This window comes from Benincasa hispida, chromosome 4 (assembly GCF_009727055.1).
Source record: "Benincasa hispida cultivar B227 chromosome 4, ASM972705v1, whole genome shotgun sequence".
NCBI classification, from domain to species: domain Eukaryota; kingdom Viridiplantae; phylum Streptophyta; class Magnoliopsida; order Cucurbitales; family Cucurbitaceae; genus Benincasa; species Benincasa hispida.
Genome location: NC_052352.1, coordinates 67,720,412 through 67,740,104, shown reverse-complemented (window position 1 = coordinate 67,740,104; position 19,693 = coordinate 67,720,412). Strand labels below are relative to the sequence as shown.

The 19,693-nt window shown below is 32.0% G+C and overlaps 2 protein-coding genes across 4 annotated transcripts; one reads left to right on the top strand and one right to left on the bottom strand.

Annotated features, from left to right (window-relative positions):
* Positions 1–4,840: 4,840 nt before the first annotated feature.
* Positions 4,841–9,257, top strand: LOC120075845 (uncharacterized protein DDB_G0290685-like). Of its 3 annotated transcripts, none has more exons than XM_039029548.1 (3): positions 4,841–5,001; positions 5,234–5,367; positions 8,573–9,257. In XM_039029548.1, exons 2-3 carry the CDS (start codon positions 5,254–5,256, stop codon positions 9,017–9,019), a joined length of 561 nt encoding a protein of 186 aa, XP_038885476.1. In that variant the 5' UTR covers positions 4,841–5,001; positions 5,234–5,253; the 3' UTR covers positions 9,020–9,257. The 3 variants fall into 3 exon arrangements, with proteins under 3 accessions (XP_038885476.1, XP_038885477.1, XP_038885474.1); XM_039029549.1 differs by having other exon boundaries at positions 4,860–5,017; XM_039029546.1 differs by having other exon boundaries at positions 4,986–5,103.
* Positions 9,258–9,827: 570 nt separating this feature from the next.
* On the bottom strand, positions 9,828–16,544 carry LOC120076698. The gene is made up of 13 exons (XM_039030597.1): positions 16,206–16,544; positions 16,038–16,125; positions 15,569–15,668; positions 15,383–15,456; positions 15,209–15,280; positions 14,748–14,825; positions 13,923–14,047; positions 13,618–13,690; positions 13,157–13,218; positions 12,698–13,078; positions 12,433–12,529; positions 10,968–11,176; positions 9,828–10,158 (listed from the first exon to the last, which is right to left on the bottom strand). Exons 1-12 carry the CDS (start codon positions 16,283–16,285, stop codon positions 10,976–10,978), a joined length of 1,431 nt encoding a protein of 476 aa, XP_038886525.1. The 5' UTR covers positions 16,286–16,544; the 3' UTR covers positions 9,828–10,158; positions 10,968–10,975.
* Positions 16,545–19,693: the final 3,149 nt, after the last annotated feature.

The window sequence follows — 19,693 nt, the reverse complement described above, 5'->3', positions numbered from 1 at the left end:
ACTTTAATTTTACAAACATTTTGATAAAAATATCGATAAAATGTCGATTTTGATGGATATTCTTGAAAAAGTAAAAAATAAAAAATAAATTTAAATAATCAAATAAGCATTTATGGTTTTAAAATATCTATTGTTTATATTATATTTACATTAGTGTCATTTTGTTGTTTATTTTTTATGTTTTGTGGGTTTTTCTACGATACAGTGAATATATTGATTCACTACTCATATCGATGTCAAACCCATAAAAAACGTGAAAGTATCAATATGTCTGTTGGGATTGGTGTCCTAAGTCTCTCTTGTATTCTTGTAAATTGTAAACTTTGTATAAACAATTTGTTATTAAAAAAATAACTATTATTTTATGAGCATACACTCAATCCAATAAACAAATATCCTAGGTTATTTTATGTAATTTAAACATGTATGTAGAGACCTATAAGTGGATCATATTTAAATGATAATCTAAACGATCTGTAATAAATGGATAAGGCTAGATACTTTATTCTAGTGACACTACAAATACGGTCCCCTTTATAGATGGTACAAGTGTTGTGAAGTACTATAAATAATTTGATCCTGATCATTCATGTAAAGACATACGAGCGGTGATAATCTATACAAAGAGTTTGTATAAGACCGAACCACGAAATGGTTAGTCTCATTATATAAAGCCGTTAATAGTAGAGACTTACATTTCACCAGGATGATCACAAACGACATGACTTGAATCCTGAGTGAGTTGTGAACTCTTGCCTATGAACGCGATCCTTTTATTTGTACGGGTGAGAGTGGCCAGATCGCCAACTCAATATGCCTACTATTTTGGGGATTCGTTTGATTGGGGAGTTAAGAACACAGCTACACAATATGGAATTGACTCATTCCTTGATGTTGGGGTAAGTAGATAAATTGCTCCCTTAAGGGTGGATTCCGGGTCTTGAACAATGTGGTCACACCCTCTCTTGGACCGAGAGGGATTTGGTCATAGTTGAACTATGACTTATTAGAGGGATCAGTGTGTTAGGATTGGTATCCTAATTCTCTCGGAGTCTCGTTGTTTGTAATATACACATTGTTTATGAATAAACTAACTGTTATTTCATACTGGCATTTACTTATCCAATAAACAAAGCTCCATGGTTATTGTATGTAAACTTAAGTATGTATATGAGATATATAAGTAGATCATGCCTTAAGTGATAACCTAAATAGGTATGTAGTATAAGGATTAAGGTGGGATACCTGATCCTGGTGACACTACGAATACGGACCGCTTTGTAGAGGTTTGCAAATGTTATAAACTACTACAGATGGTAGATCTTGACCATTTATGTGGAGACATATAAGCGGAGGTGTCCTATAGAAAGAGTTTGTATAAGCTGTCTCTTATACACATCTAGATGTGTATAAGAGACAGGTCATACTCAACTCGACACAGTCGAGGTTCTGTGGAGGCCGTTCGCGGTGTTCGGGGTGTTCGTGACCTTGGCGACTGCTTAGTTCTAGGGTTGACAAAATTTCACGTAGGGCCCCGCCCCGATTGGGGTGGGGAATTCCCAGTTTAACCGGGGATGGGGTCAAACCGGAAAAAATTTTTGGGGTCCCATCCAAGGAGGGGGACGGTATCCCCGCCCCGACCCTGACCTTGATTTGATATATTTATATTTTTAATATTTTATAAATATATATTTATAATATATAAAATAACTTATTTATATGTATGTTTATAATGTGTAAACTTATAGTGTTGTGGAGCCCAATATTAAATATCTAAATTTTAAATCTAAGCCCAAAAGTCGAGCCCAAATTTTAATCAAATTTTAAATAAAATAAAATTTTAAATAAATTTTAATTAAAAAAATGGGGAATCCTCGCGAGAAAATGGGGAATAGGGCCCCGCGGGGACCCCGTTTCCCCGCCCCCGTCCCCGCTTTCAAATGGGGGGACAAAGGCGGGGATGAGGGAGAATTTCCCCCACGGGGCCAGGGACGGGGGACGCCTCCACGCCCCACCCCAGCCCCGTTGCCAACCCTACTTAGTTCGAGTTCGCTGTGTTCGTGCAATGTAGCGGTCATGTTGGACGAACGTTCGTGTGTTGCTGTGATCGAGCGTTCATGATCAAGGAACTTGAAGATGAGTCTACAAAGATTTGTTGGTTTTTGTCCTTGATCTATAGTAAAGCATGTTAATTTCTGTTTTATGCATAACCGTATGTTGTCGTTTGTGATTGTAATTGTACTGTTCATATATGATTGAAATTTGGAAAGATCCTTTCGCTGCTCATGGAAATCCTCGTGTCCGATTTCCTTCACAGTGGTACTTAAGGAGTTAGATGTAACTATAGGGGTAAAATGGTAATTTTGGTCCAGTTATACTTACAAGCAATTTGTGAAGGATCGTCGAACTATTGACTGGTTAAATCCAATGAAAATATATCTATAGTGCGAAAAGTGCAGTTGTCGGTCTTTAGTGGAGTGACAGACAGTTAATGGATATTGGGTAACTTAACTAAAAAGTTTACTTAATTATCCAAGTACCATTGAAGCTTCAATCTACAAATCCATAAGGTCCCTCTGTAGCTCAACATGGATAATTGATAATTAATTTTGGATTAATTTGAACTGTTCAAATTAATTGAGGGAATTAACTGTATATGATATAATTAATTAAATTAATTACATGTGATATAAATAATATAATGTATTCGATACATTATAATATAAAGTTTATTTTGAGAAGAATTAAATATTTGAATGTGATTCGAATACTAATTTTATGGATGAGATTCATATAATTAAATTTAGTATAAATGTGATTTATACTAAATACCATGTTTTATTGAGAGAAATAAAACTATAGGTTATATTATATTTGATACAATATAATAACTATAGGTTATGTATTATATCTGATATAACATACAGTATAATATATATATATATATATATATATATATACTTTTTTTTCTTCGTCTTCTTCACAATAGGGAAAGTCTCTCTCTATGATTCTCTCCAAAAAACCTCCCAAGAACACAGAGAAGAAAATTAAGTTTTCTTCTTCCTCTCAAAATCTCCTCCCTCTTCTCAAAATTTTGTTGAGCCCACCACTCTTACTTATTCTTAAACCCTAACAGAGAATACAAGAGGTTCTCTAATGGTGGTCATTTAGGTTACTGTATTTTTGTTCGAGTTTCGAAGAGTTCATGATCGAAGAAGGAATTACGTAAAGACATTTTGGCTTCAAGGGTAAGTTATTCTTTTCTCTAATTCCTTCCTTCAAAGCATGTTATAATTTATTGTTTAAATGCATAATTTTGTTTTGAAAATTTGATTTATGTGAAAAACGAAAATTTAGAACGATCCTACATCTGTTGCGAAATTTCACTATTCCTTCAATGTTAATAGAAATTTAATACTAGGATTATAAGTGTTAAAAAGATTGGAATAACAAATCACATTTATGTGGAGAATCAAGAGTGCTAAAAGTATTTGAATCACTAGTGCCAAAAGTACTTTTATCATAAAATATTTTGAGTTATTTTAACTTTATCCTAAGCATTTATAAATCACCTTCAAACACAATTACAATTTTGAAAATGAGTGTTTTTAGTCATGATCAAAGTATTTTCAATCGTATCCATTAATTAAGTTAGATATCATTATCCTCTATACTTCTCTATTATAAAAAATGGGTAAATTGTAAAAATTGCTTTTGAAGTATGGTGGTAGTAGCAACTACACTCTCAAACTTTCAATTATAAAAGTTGGGCTCATAAACTTTTTGACCTTCAAACTTGTAATAACCGTAGAAATTGGACCTCAAAATGATAAAAAAATTAAACGCTCAAACTTATACTATTGTTACAATTTCTAAAGTTATATGAGTTTAAGGGTCCAATTTTAACATTTGAGGGCTCAATTATCACAATTAAAATTTGGAAGTATAATTGCAAATACCACCATACTATTTTTTTTTTTTTTGGTGATTTTTACAATTTATCATATGAAAAGAATAGATATCTTACACTAATCATGATTGTTCGCTCTACCTCGTACAATATTTTTTTTCGAAGCGAATGTTAACAAGTATTTTGGTGAAAAAAAAAACTAAAACTTCGTTGATAAGTGTTAAATAAAAGAGTCAAGTCAATTACACATCACACTCTCATGTAAAGAATCACCCGTGCTAAAAATACTTTATCATAAAATGTTTCGAGTTATTTCAACATTTTGTTAAGAGAATTTAATAATAGCTTTCAAACATAATTATAATTTTGAAAACAAAGTGTTTTTAGTCATAATCAAAGTATTTTCAAATGCATCCATTAGTTAAGTCAGATAAGATCATCTTATGATTCTCTATTATATAAACTATGCATGTATGTTTGTTCTACTCCGAATGATAGATTTTGATCGACATTTTCAACGAAATTCACATAATTTATCGTATAAAAATGTAATATATAATCCGAGGATTTTCTCACTCAAAATTGAGGTGCTACATTATTTATGCATAAAAGTGAGATTTATGAGGATATGAAACGATAAAAAGAATCTCTTCTTTATAAAGAAAAATAAAGGTCTTAAAAAGGGACGTATGATACCTTAGGAATTGATACTCTATTTTTATTCTAATTCTATTCCCACCATTAATAATAATAATAATAATAATAATAATTTTTTAAAAAAAACAAAAAAAATCTCAGATTCCTTCGATCTCCATCATCTTCTCGCTCTCTCGAACCCAATCAAATCCGACGGCCCTGAATCATACACGTCACAAATTCAAACCTCCCTCACGCTCTCTTCGTTTCTCTCTCTCTGTTGTTTTTACACTACATTTTGATTCTCCGCTTTCCTTTTCTTTTTGATTCTTTTTCTTTTTCACTTCTTTCCCTCATTTTCTTTCCCTTTCCCGCTGTTTTTCTCTCTCGTTTTCTTTCAGGTTTTCCTCAAAACTTCTCGTCTGAGCTTAGCTTTTTGTTGCTGCACTTCACAGGTAGCGCTTAACTACCGTACGTTCTTTCTATTTTCTTCTTCTTCTTCGTTTTCTATGTCTTACTGATTAGGTTTTCAGATCTGGAAGAGATGATGATTCTAGGTTTTATTTTACTTCTTGTTTCTTTGTTTTACGAGTTTAACTGTTTTCTTTTACGATCTCGCGGTTGTTTGGACTGGATTGCGAGTAGATCTAACTGAGTTTGTTGTTTTTGCGTTCTATTTGTTTGAAGATTCTTTGGACCGTACAACAATGGAGACCGAAACTTCATCTGTTCATCAGCGTTTGCTGCTAAGGTGCGCCCGATGCATTTCGGCGACGCTGCTTGGCTTCGTGGCCTTGGCCGAGTTGCTTGTTTCGTCTCAGGTGAAGTTACCGCTCTTTTCTTCTTTAAACTTCGCTAATGATCGTGTTTGGTATGTTGATTCTGTTTTCGATTATTTATTTTCTTCTATTTTTTTTGTGAACTTTTTAAAATTTATTTTTTTGAAAAGGTTTGAAAACGAAAGTGATTTTAAATCAGAATTATTCGTCGTGTTTTTTACTTTTTGAATCGTTATTACAATACGAAAGACATCTGTTATTACTTTCGAGTTTATTTAAAAGGTCTGTTTTAGTTTTCAAACTTTCAAATTTATTTTATTTTAGACAAAAATTTTGAAGTGTTTATATATATATATATATTACAATATGCAAAAGTGGAAAAATGCAACATGTAACTTTGAGATCCATAGTACAAACTTTATATTAGTTGAGTTAGGATTCTTTTTGACAAATAAAAAGAAAATATTCCGAGCATAATAATCACCATAAAAAAGTGAATAAACTAATATCCACAAGCCTAAGCCAAAATGAACTTAGCGTTGTCGTATTGACGTGATTTTCATCTTTAGAGGTTGTCAGAGGTTTAATCTTCCACCCAAGTCGTTATACTAAGAAAACATTATTTGTAAACCTAAAAGTCTTCTTGAACTTTTTTAAAATTAAAGTAAAAAAAGGAGAGAATTATAAAAACGTGGAAATTAAAGGTCTGTTTGGTCGAGAATCGTTTTATGTTTTTAGATTCAGTTCGACAAATATGTGTTTGACAGACATCTTAAATTCTGTTTCTGAAAATTGTTTTCGAATTCTATGATTCAAACAATTCAAATTCTATAAATAACATTTTTATATTTTCATTGTGTCCAAAATTTGAATTTTAAAATTTAGAATGCATAATTATATTAAATAAAGTTAAACATATTTAGAAATACAATATGTGATGTTATAAACTCAATTCATTTAAAAAAATATATATTATGTATTATGTAATGTATTATTAATTATATAATATTACAAAATAATAGTTATATATTTTTAACATAAATTATATTTATAAATGAATTAATAATAGTTTAACGTCAACTAAATAGTGGTGAATATCTACAATTAGTCTTATGATTTATAAATATATAGTATTAAACACATTTTAAACAATTTTTAAAATTAGAATAGAATTTGTGAATCTGTTACCAAACATATATATGAAAACATGAAACACAATTTCATTTTCATTGAATTCTTATTTTTAAATTTCTGTTTTTAAATTCTCAACCACAACTCTGAAATTTAAACCTCATTTAAATAATATAAATGCAAATGATTAGAGATTTAAATGGAACTTACCACTACTTCAAACATATATATATATATATATGGAACTTACCACTGGAAAAGTATAAATCATATTTTGTCTTTATTTACTTTAGTTTCTTCGACCCCGTCGTCTCATGAAAGATGAGATTCCCGAGGTTTGTTGTCCTCTGATATTTAGACCTTTTATTTTCTTTTTCCATTTTTTAAATCTCTTTTCAAAACGTTTTTTTGCATTCTAAATGTGAAATTTTTTAGAAAGATGTACATTTTACATTTGGCCAAATATACAATTCTCCTTCAATTTGTGTCCGTTTTCGATTGTTCTTTTTGCTGTTTAAAATATTCAATAATTCTCTTGTCTTGTTGATTTATTCAAATGTCCTTACCAAAAGTTGAAAAAACAAAAAAGATAGATGTGTAAATTTAAAAATCATTTTGATATCATTGTTATTTGTCAGTATTGTAATATTTTTAATGATTATATTTTCTATAGTAATACTTGAGATGAATGTTAACTTGAATATTACTCAATTAGTTTAAGTCCAAGTCTTTTTAAACTCCATATGTTCAAACCCTCAAGGCCAGTAATTCCAAGTTGATAATGAATATTTAATCAAGTTAAAATATAAAGTATTTTAAACCAAATTAAATGATGTAATATGACATCATCACTTTGTCAGTGAACTTTAACTTACAAAGATAGTAGAGATTTGATTGAAAAAAGAGCAAGATATAAAGGATGAAGTTAATTTTTTCAAAAAAGAAAAAAAGAACAAAATTGAAAACTTAAAATTTTCTTAAGTATTATGAATAGAATTATTTATTTTACTTTTTTTCACTTGCCTATTTATATATAGACCAAGAATTGAACTAGTGAAACTTTTATACTAAAAAAAAACTATTATTTATTTTTTTTTTTGTAAATTTAAGGGGAAAAAACAAGAGGAACACACAAAAAAACACGAAAATAAACAAAAAATGTAACTTATTTTTTGGTGGTTCTTGAATGGCATAAATTTTAGATGTATTTTTCTAAAAGAAAAAATTGAGTACAAAGATAGCTTTTAGAATTTAAATACTTAGATCTATAAAGTCAAGAAATAATTGTATATAGAGATATTCAGGCCATCAAGAGCCGTAGCCTCTCTTTTCTTATTGCAAATTGGAAGCATATCATCTTTTCATACCTTCGTAAGAGTCTCCCTTTTTATATTCTTGGATATTTCCTTTATTCAATAAAATCGTTTCTTATAAAGAAAAAATGTATGCATGTATAAAGCTAATAGTAGAACAGTATACAGATGGATCCAAAAGTCTTATGAACAACCTAACCAAATATTCTAAACATTATCTTAAACTTATAAACCTAATACAATAACATTTAGAATATTTGTGGTCAATGTATCACAAGAATGATACGCACTTTAACCCTTACATACACGTTAATTTTATCGAACAATATTGATATTAGTGACAAATGATATACTACAATTTTGTTTTATCTATAATAAGAGCAATACTTAGAAATTAAGTGCATCCCAAAAGACACTCATCTCTATATATCCTACTTTTATCACACACAAAATGAATTAAAAAATATATTTTTTAAAAAATTATTGAATCAAACAATTTGATAAGATGTTTAAAGATAGGTGCAATTTGTGATGCACCTAATTATTTCCATATCTATAAATCATGGATCAACACTGCCTTCCCTAGCCAATTATGTTCACCCTTTTGTCCAGCCGTGTTGGGGCCACGAAGAATTGAATCCCATCGCTTTTTAAAGTTACGTTTATTTCTTTATTCTTTCTTATCATCCTGGTTCTACTTTTTTGGTTCCTTTTTGGTGATAGTCTAGTAGCTCTTTCTTGAATTTGGTTTAACTCGTTGGAGTATATCTTCGTGGCACGATTCAAATTGATTTTTCATCCAGTTCCTGGATTCGAATAAGATGGATGTCATCGATGCATCTGAGGAGAAGAGGAAATCCAAATCTAGGCAATGTCAGACGACAAAGCCGATTGATGGAGAAGAAAATGAAAATGAGAATAATGACAGTGATAACGAACTTGGAGAAGATCAAGATGTGCTTGAAAACGGAGAAGAAGAAGAAGGTAAAAATGCTCCAACTAAAGATGGTGCTAATGGAGGGGATGGTGCTAGCAATGATAATGGCGACGGTGGAATTGAAAACAGTGGTGAGGGTGGTGATGACGAAGAAGATAATGATGATGGTGGGAGTGATGAGAACAATGAAGATAATAACGAAGATAATAATGAAGATGACGAAGACATAGACGAAGAAGATGCAGAGGAAGACCACTTTGAAGGAGACGACGATGAAGAAACCCTTCCCCCACCAAAGAAGAGAAAGAAGTAAAACAGTGATCAAGAAATATGCTAACTGTGAAAGCACTTTCTAATTAATCATCTTTCAAAACTACTAATGAGACTGCTTCCAATTGTAAGTTTTGGAGACTAAAAGCTCTCAAGACATGGCTGAGCCAATTTGACCTAAACAAAGCAATCGCTATCTAGTGTCATAGCGTTTGTATGCTGATGTTTTATATGAAAGTTCCTTCGTTCAATTTAAAAAGAACTACTAAAACAGTTCTACATCCACAAAATTTTACAAACTTCAAAAATATAATAGGACTCGATTGTTGACAGTTTTGGTTTTCTCCCAATTTTTCAATTATGATTTTCACATTTTTTAAATAAAACTTTGTAAGAAATGAAGAGAAAATAAGTTTAATTTTAAAAAACCAATAACAAAAAATGAAATGGTTACCAAACGATACCCAAGTTTACATTTGGTAACCATTTAGTTTTTTGTTTTCGAAAATTAAAACCATAAGCACTCTTTTCACTTCTAAATTTTTTTATTGGTATTCTACATTTTACCAATAATTTTAAATCAAGCCAAAATTTAAAAATTAAAAAAAAAAAAAGTTTTTAAAATCTTATTTTTTGTTTTTTGAATTGTTAAGAATTCAATTCTTGTACTCAAGAAAGATACAAATCATGGTAAAAAAAAATAGAGGAAATAAACTTATTTTTCAAAAATAAAAAATTAAAATAAAATAGTTACCCAACGGAGTCTAAATCCTAAACAAATTCTTAGTGTTCGTGTTCAGTGAAATCAACTTTGTGGAGTGGAGGGGTGTTTCAAACTAAAACAACCATGATATCAAAGGGAATGAGCTAATTTCAAAGGCCAATTTGTATATACATTTGAAAAACATCCCCCACAAACCAACTGCTCTATGTACACCCATTAAAAGAAATAGAAAAAAGAAAATCCAAGAATAATAATATTGGCTAAGATGATGGAATAACTATAAGTTATCCTAAATCTAAATAAATCCAGATAAGATGATGGAATAATAAAAGTTATTCTAAACCTAAATATGTTCAGAGATGTACACCTTTTGAAGTCTCCATATTTACAGGACAAAAGCTGGTCGTGCTTTGAGTCGTTCCAAGTTCTTCTCTTTCTTGTGCTATCTTCATATATATCTAATGTGATACCAAATGTTATTAAAACCGGAGAACAGGGAAATATGCATTCAGAATCTAAAAATGATTATATTACAATGACTATAAAGAGTTAAAGAACTTATAAAACAAAGGGGTTAAATGAGCGAGAGCTTGGAGCTAACGCACTATATTTCGTCTCTTTTGATACTTTTTCCTTGTGAGTTTTTGTTCAGGTTGTTGCAAAACACACTGAACAATTTCACAGAAATACGAATACCACCCTGATAATATCTAACTGCAAAAGTGCAATGGTCATAAACAGCATATTTTATATCGGGTAATACTTTAGTACATCAGGATGCACCCATTTTTATGCATTCCCCTCTCATCACTCACACCAAAGAAAATATATATATATATGAAGAATTTGTCACATGACGAAGTATGATTGGACAATTTGGTGGAATGCACATAGATAAATGTTGCCCATGATGCATCACACCTAATTATTTTTCTTTTGTATCCACGTAGAACTGCAAGGATACTAAAAGCAAGACACTTTAGATGCGCACATATATGCCAATTAATCTTCAAAACCCAGAAATTTATAATTGCTCTATAAATCTTTCTTGTGTTTATATATGTAGATTTGCATTTTTCAAAACATAATCTACAAAGTAGAAACAGCATTGGATCAGGAAATTTTGAAGCATGCCCATGAAGAAAACAAACAGCTTGAGATAAGTTATATTAGGTGTTTTTTATTTAAATGAGATGCAATAGCACCACAATTGGTGGCAGCTTAAAAAATAAAACTAAAATTAGAAAAAAAAGTGTTAGTTCAGTACCCATTAAATTACTGTTTGGTGGCATCAATGAACATTGCTCGAGTCCAATGCTCGATGTCTTCAGCTTGGGAAGGTGGAGGTGGAAAAGTTGGATGTTCTACAAGGTCCCATCCTTCAATGGTGGAATCATTCTTTCCAGCATCAGAGAATTCAGTGGCATAAAGATAACTCGAAGCCGAACTTGGAAGGTTACTCTCATAATTGGTTTTCTGCATTCAGATGCAAAAAATGAATTAACAAAACCGAGTGCTTAATGCAGATATGCAGACAGTACTCTCGCAATTGTTCATTCTCTCTATTTTGTATATATTGGGTTTTTTCATCGATTTTACATTTAGGAAAATAATAAGGGAAGAGGAAAATGAAATAATCAAGGAAGATGAGAAAAAGTAACAAAGAAGATGAACAAACGATATAGAAGAAATAACAAAGGAGAAATTCGCATGCATCTCCAGTTGATTTAATGAAGCTACAGAACCATTTAACATGATTGATTTATTGTTTGTGACGATAACTAACAAACTTCAAAGAATACAATCCAAATAAAGGTTAACTTTAAGGGCCGTTTGTTTTTTTGGAAATGTAGATAACTGAAATCTTTAGTTGTCTGAAATTATAGATGCTCAAAATTATAGATGTCCGACATTTTTAGATAACCATATTTGTTTTGTAGAAATACTTAAGATATTTGGGGATACTTTGATAACTATGTGTATGTTTGGTAGGATTTCTACTTAGGAATGTCTTAAATTTACATAATGTTCCAAGAATGTCCTTACGACTGTTCATTAATTTATAAATAACTGAATATAATTTAACCTTATATAACATATTTGTTTTTTATTAATTTGAATTTCTTTTTAAATTAATATAATTTTATAATTTTATTTGTTATTTTTATCAACAAAATAATATATATATCTATTCAAGATTTTTTAATAAAATTAGTATTAATTTAAATTTGAATATCTTTCTAAAAGAAAAATAAAAACAACTGCAATATAACCAAGAGAGTGAAATACATAATTGACAGTATTTATTTTAATTATAAAATGAAAATAAGGAAGAGTGATATTTATATAGATATGAAGAAAAAAAAAGGGCGGGTTAGAAAAAGTAAAAAGAGGATGCCCTCAACTCGGGAATCCAGAAAACTCATGTTTTAGGAGGGCATCCAAAACTCTTGAGATGCCCTTTGTAAGGGCATCCTAAGATGCCCACGAGAATCTTCAGATGTCTGGACATCTTACATTACCGCAAAATAAACGTGGTGATCCAGATGTCCACTTCATAAGAATCTTAGATTCCCACGAAACAAATGACCCCAAAAGGTAAGGAGACAGTTATAGTTGTTTTCATTTATTTAAAATCACCAAATCCTTTAGTAACAGATGATAGGGGGAAAACCTAATAACTTATTGATGCAAGTAACATACTAAATCAACGCCAAGTTGCAAGTTCATACCATTATTTGTGAATGTGCACTCTCGAACAGCATGCTGCATGAGACGGAATTCGCATTCCATGCAGATTTATTCAGTTTCTGAACGTGCTTCGGGGACCTTGAGTGCAGAAGATATAACCAAGTGTATCAGATGGGTAAGCCGTATGACTAAAAATAATTGTCTAACATGACATCAATTTTCCATTTCTTGTATGAAAAACAAAACATAGTGAAGCAAGTTCAAATGTCAGAGAAAACCTTAAAAGTGAAAAATGGATGGAAATACCTGGAAGAAGCCATTTTGAGGTTAAAAACAGAACGCACTTCCTTTGATGAAGAGAGAGTAGCCAATAATTTAGCAAATGCTTCAAAAGTGGAAGCTTCAGACGGAATGTCTAAAGAAAGGGAGTTATAGCCATATGCGGTGACACACGCTACACTTTTCTTTAGGAGGGCAATCCCTTTCTGCAAATCCTTGTGCGATTCTATAGAATGTGGAGAAGCGGAGGAGTAATTGAAGCTTCTACTTTCAAGTAAACTTAAATGTGGTTTCTTCTCTGATTCCAACGAAGCAACACCAAAGTTACTAGAGCTTTTATCAGACCATGAATTTTCCCCACTTGTTGAACAATAACTTTGACGTGGTATAAAAACTGGATACTCATCGCTGCAAAATCCATCACTTTCAGTCCAAAAGTCAACAAATAAGACTTAGGAATGCAGGTTGCAAATTCAATCAACTTACCTTTGAGAAGATGGACATGTGTCCCAATATGAACCCCTTTGCCATATACGTGAACAAGAGCCCTACAATATTGTGCATAGGTGAATAAATAAAAGGAGACGTGTCACAAATAATAACTAAGAATGAAAACCAAAAAATTATTGTTAAATTTTAATGACATAGAAATGAAATCCTTTCATCTTATATAATGTAAATTTACTAAGCCCCTTACACCTTCAGGCACATAAAGTGGAGTTTTGTAGCCATTATTATCAGTTATACTTTCAACAACTCCCTATGTTCAGTTAAACCATCATCAAGATTATCAATAAATATTCCCAACTTTAACCATCCCATGATTAGAAAACAAAAATGTTATAAAATAATTTTCAGTGACTTCGATAAGCAACAACTTTTTTCTTTTTTGTCAAATATTTTGACTGATCCATCATAGAGATAGAAATTTAGAAAAGTGTACATACTGCAAAACCCGAGTTGTGAAGTGCAGGTGCAGCCAAATATTGAACAACAAGATTTAGAAGTTGCACCATATATCTGCCAGTTAAATCAAGGAGACTTCAATTAAATGAGAAAACTTCCTATTATAATTAAATGCAGGAAGAAGCACTCAAGCAAGGAGTTCAGAAGATGAGACAGCATAGCCAATGGGAAGAACAAAAATGAATTCAAGGCATCATAATCATATTAAAAATGTGTTGTATAGTACAGATAAAACCACAAACATTAAAAAACACAACCATCATAGTTTATATAGAGAAGAAGTTACCCTAGAGAAGCTGAAAGCTCATACGGTTCAACAGAATGGGGATCCAGTCTTCTTGGTAAGCTCACATTACAGATTTGATCAAATGGTTCACCGGGTCCCACTTTTTTCTCTCCATGAACTAAAACCTATGATCATATTTTGAATGTAGACATATTTGGGAAAGCATTCGTCAGCAAACAAAAAACTACTCTTGTCCTAATGAAACATCCTTTTTTTTAACTAATGGACTGAGAAACTTGAAAAAGATTACAAATTCTTCAGTTTGACGTGTATATTAATACTACTGCAAAAAAAGTTTATCCCTTTTAAAATTTTAGTAATAAATAGATTTTTTTTTTTTTTTTTTTAAATCAAAATTAAAAGGTCTAGGCCTTGGCTTAAACTGACAACATTTCTAGCAATAAGTATGCATCAAAGGGAGATAGGAGACTATTATTCCATATGCAAGCAGAAAATTTTAATTCGTGGTTATACAAAGCTTTTGAATTGCAGTTTTTCCTGTAAAGCACTGCATTAATTCAAGGAAAAGTGTACTAGCAGCTTTAACTCTATAAGGCTCATATTAGACCATAGGCTAAACTTCCAAGACAAAAAGAAAAGAAAAGAAGACCTGATAGTTTCTGTAATAGCTTCAAAATAGTTCTTTTCATATTGAAATAAGAGAATATTAAAGCATAACGGTGGGAGAATACATCCAATTACATTTTCGTGCAACATATGATCGAGTTGTCTATGGAAAAAAGTGATTCATTAGAAAACCAACAGCAGTGAGTAGCATGTACTAAGCACTCAGGAAGTGAAACATACATACTGATAAGAGCTTACCCGACGTTGTGGAAACAATTTGCATATTTGTTTTATAACCACAGATTGTTTGTGAAGGCGTTCAGAGGTGATTGCCATCTGTCTCCATAAAACATTTTTACTTTAGGCATAAAGTCAAATTTGAAAGAGGTCCAACTAAAAAATTTCAAAAAAAAAAATGATAAAAATCTTCAATACAAAAGCATAGTTTGATGTGTGGCTGTGGGTGTGTGTGGTGGTGGTGGGGAACCATAATTCTATCAGGCATCGACCAAGTATAGTTTAACAAGGTCATTTGACATGTAGGTCTACATTTATACATGTTCAAACATGCCCCTATTTTTTAGCCTAAATAGTTCGTGCAGACAAAAAATGGTACATATACACAAGTATATTTATGCAAAAATATATTAGAAAGATGCGGCCATTAAAAGACGGGCTGGAAAATAATGTCCATATTAAAAGGGGAATATAGTTTATACAAGTCCCAGATTCTTGGTGCTAATAAGATCAGGATATGCCTTCTCCAGTTGTTCGACTCGTTGTTTTTCCAACTGCAATAAAAAATCCAGAAACAACCATGCTCATGGGATGTTTAATAGATGGGAGAAAAGGTAATATAATTAGTATAAATTCAAAATAAATAAATGGAGTACCACTGAACGGGCTGATTCAAGCATCGCATATTTCAATTGGAGATCAAAGGATGTCATCTCAATCTCTGCCTTTCCTGATGGCATAGAATAAATTTTCAGATTTCATAAGCACTTGCACATAACATAACTTAGCAAATATCTAAGGGACTAAGTTGCTCTCAGAAGTTCTTTTGGAGGTTCAGAAACCTTGTTTGAGTTGCTCTCTACTGCGTCGGAGTTTCTCCCTTAACCTCGTAAGTTTCTCATTCCGAGTCACTCTCCAGTTTAATTGATCGTCTGCCTTCCCCTGAGAAGCAACAGTCTGAATTAAAATTTCTCAAGCAAGGCACTTTGCTCCACAAGTACATTGCATGGATAAATAATACTATTCACTATATAATAACACAGGACCAGCAGTAATGGAATGGAACAACACGAAGCCTAAGAAAATTCATAAGATTTGAATGCTTTGTAAGAGTAGGTGAAATAACAAAAGAATTATCGAAAAACAGCAGCATCGGCCATCTCGTCATCAATTTCTAGCAACCAAAATCCACCAAGGTTCTTTCGCCGGTAATTTGGTATAAGAATATCAGACAGAAATATTCACGACAGTTAAACCTCAATCGAGGAGAAAATTAAATAGAGCGACAATCAAGCATGAACATCACCAAACCTTTGCCACAAGCACGTCACTCAACCTCGAATACAACATATCTCGGCGAGCTCTCAATGATTTTAACGTAGAGTTGTAGTCGTTCAATCTGCCGGAAAAATGAAACCAAAAAGGTCGTCTCCTCGAACCAAACAGGGAAGTTAATTAGAGTCTTAAAGAACCTCATACCTGTGATTCACGCAACCGGTGCAAAAGGAAGCTTGATTTGAATTCTCACAGAAAGCGCAGTTGCAGAATTTCCGATTCATCGTCGATCAATTTGTAATCATGAATCTACTCGGAGGAATTGGATCAGAATCTGAAATTTGGAATTCGAAGTCGGGACAGAAGGGGGAAAGCTTGAACCGCGGGAGCTGATCGTCTGAAAACTGGAATTGCAGTCTCCAACAAGAGAACTCCTCCCGGACGCCGTCAAGTTTAAAATTGTTTATTCTAATGAACAAATAATGGGATTAATAAGAGGTTCTCTCAACTTTGAGCCCTGAGAGTTCTTTTGTTTGCCCAATGATCTATGTTTTCTTGAAAAATAATAATAATATATCAAAATGATAATAATAATAATAGGATAATAGGAAAAATCTGGGTTAATTAGATTTGTAGGGTTGTTTTCTATTTTAATTAAGTAGGAGTTTTGAAATTATTAGGGAGAATGGGTGGTTTTTTTTTGTCTTTATCTGAATGTGTCAAGGGAATATATATATATATACCGTCTTGAATGACCTTGAATGAGTCTCTTAAAGAGATGCATTCATTAAAAAAAAAATTTTTTAATGAATTCATCTCTTGAGATGCATTCTCATTAAAAAAAAAAAAATTACGAATGCGTCTCTTGAAGAGATACATTCATATGAATAATAATAATAATAATAATAAAAGTTGAATATGTCTCTTGAAGAGACGCATTCAGTTTTGGTAAAAAAATGTATTTTTTTATTTTTTTATTTTTTCAACAACCCTAAAATAAATCATATCATTACTTTTGTTTTTAATAGTGATAATAATATTAGTAATTTTTTAACAATATAAACAATAATCTTATTTTGATTAAAAAATTTCTATGATTAATTTGATATACTAAATATTAATTTTAATAATATTCTATTTATTTAATTCCAAATCATTGTTACCTAAAATCAACATCTCATTAATCTCGTTTTTATTTTAACAGTAATATTACTAACTTTTTAATAGTATAAACAATAATATTACTTTGAGATTAAAAAATTTCTATGATTGATTTGATATACTCAATATTAATTTTAATAGTATTCAATTAGTTTAATTCCAAATCATTGTTTTTGTTTAAAGTTGTTAGAAACTTATGCAAAAATATAGACATTAACTTTCGACTATTGTAAATAATATTCAAGGTTCTTTAGGATGTGTTGTAGACTGCAAGTGCATTTTCTTATTTGAATTTGATTATATGTACAATTTTCTTTATTTATGACCAGAAGAAGATCCTCTGTTATGCCTAGATCAATCATGTTGAGTCACGATCGCCACGACCTCTTACACTTGATGGTTGGCCCTCCTCTGTAAAGTGTATACCCTCACCACGATGTTTGTATGCCACGTACTGGTCATGGACATCTAGACGGATATGTGAAGTTTGTCCTTCTTCTATATTTAGCGTACTAAGGGTTGTTGGAAAGAATTCAAATGTTGGGGGAGAGGGCATCATGGAAGTATGTGTAAAGTGATTGAGTGGGGTTGTTGGATACTCATTCTGAACATTAGATCGAATAGGAACATCCTGATTGTCTTGCTGGATCACCTTGTTCTCCCATTGGAACATCACAATCAAAATATCGTACTCGATATATAGAGGTGAGTCTATGCAAGACCTTTAGACCAGATAATGTCATATTTGGTAAACCGGCCTGAAAAATAAATGAATAACAAGTTAATGGCTTTAAGATTTATTTTTTATGCAATTAAGCAATAAAATTAAACAATCCTAGTAAACATAAACTCATATCAATAAGTGATAGAATGCTCATGCTTTCGTTATATATCGTCTGCTCACAGTGGAATACCATTCAATATATCCAGGCCTAATATTTACACCGTTGTTAATAGGAGGTCCATTAACAATCAAACTTTGACGATTTTCCCAAATTGAAATTTGAGGAACCAAATATGCAATCTAGTTTCGCTCATGTCTGCCTCTTAGATCGTGTGAATGGAGTCGGGTGTCTGTATTGCAAGGTTAAGGAATTTTTTACAACATCCTAAATTGACGCATCACACAATCTAGGTGATGCCACTCCACAACAAAAAAGCATATGAGTGGACATCTGGATGTCCATATCTCATTACCATCGAGACAATATGGTGACAATAGTTGGATGAGATGATTGTATGACTCCCAAATAATTTGCATGCATATGTGTCAAAATATGAATGAATTAGAAGATTGAAACATTATTAGTATATAATACATGAATGAATATAATATTACCTGGCTAGGGATATGCGTATCCAATATGTATCTAAACTGCAGTAGAACATGTGTCGGTGCTTTAATTATAGAATAGTTGTCATTCCAAACAACAATCACAAGTTGAATTTTAGCTATTAGTATTTCATAACGAACACAACAATAATGAGGTAAAAATGCTTACCGTACTGCAAATGGTCTTTCACCTAAGTTGTTCTCATATCAATGGAGTTGTCGAGGCACTAAAAGAGGAAATCGATCCCATGCCAAAATCTGCAGCAATAGAAGTGAGCCTGCAATGTCTTTGCCATCTATAAGTGCACCATTGCTAGTTGCCTATATAACCATGCAAGACATCCAGCCCTCCAATTGTACGTCCCAACAACATCAAAATTTACTAAGAGAGGAAGATACATTAGGTGCACTCTACTGTTGGATTTGTCGGGAAATACCAATCCTCCAATCAATGTGAGAATATATGCTCGAGCATATCGTTGAAATTCCTTTTCATCTACATTATCTGATAGATGGGCAAAGTTGTTGAATTGATCAACTAACCATGGCAGGATAAGACGACCTCCCTTAAGAATGACATCATTCGTTGTTATGCCTAAAAGAATGGCACAAAGTTATTCCCAGACATAATTTAGTGACCCGATCAATGGTCTTCCATTAATCGGGAGTCCAAATTGGATAGCTACATCTTGCAGTGTAATCGTACGTTTTCCATACAACATGTGGAACTTGTGTGTCTTCTGTCGCTATCGTTTCACTAATGTCGTTATCAGATGCCAATCTAGTTGTATAAATTTGATAGAGACTCCATAAATCCTGTAGCTCGTAGATAATTCAATATACGATGATTTGGGTCTTCCTGCCTTCAAATAACAGCCTCTCGTCGTCGACAATGCAGAGAATCAATATGCTTGTCTTCCAAACAACTTCAGATCTATGGTTGTGCTGTAAGTTCAAAACCGAGTATGGAATCAAAGGGAATATGGAGAAAGCTCACTGAACAGAACCCATTGAAGAACACCTTCTTCATTCGAATTTTTCAGCAAAAATTCAGTCGGTTCTCATGCCTTTCTTCACTTCAATCTCTTCAATATATTACAGACTATCATGCAAAGAGATGTGCTGCATGGAATGCAGCTCATCTTGGAGTAAAGCAAAGGAGGAGGAGGTGGGTTCTTTGTAAGCTACTTGAAGATGA

Coding starts and splice junctions, on each gene's coding strand:
- LOC120075845 (XM_039029546.1), top strand. Junction 5,368..8,572: donor AGTTGCTTGTTTCGTCTCAG/GTGAAGTTACCG, acceptor TTTTTCATCCAG/TTCCTGGATTCGAATAAGAT.
- LOC120076698 (XM_039030597.1), bottom strand. CDS start 16,285: ATGAATCGGAAATTCTGCAACTGCGCTTTCTGTGAGAATTCAAATCAA. Junction 13,219..13,617: donor TTCACAACTCGGGTTTTGCA/GTATGTACACTT, acceptor ACAATATTGTAG/GGCTCTTGTTCACGTATATG. Junction 11,177..12,432: donor GTGCACATTCACAAATAATG/GTATGAACTTGC, acceptor ATCTGAATGCAG/AAAACCAATTATGAGAGTAA.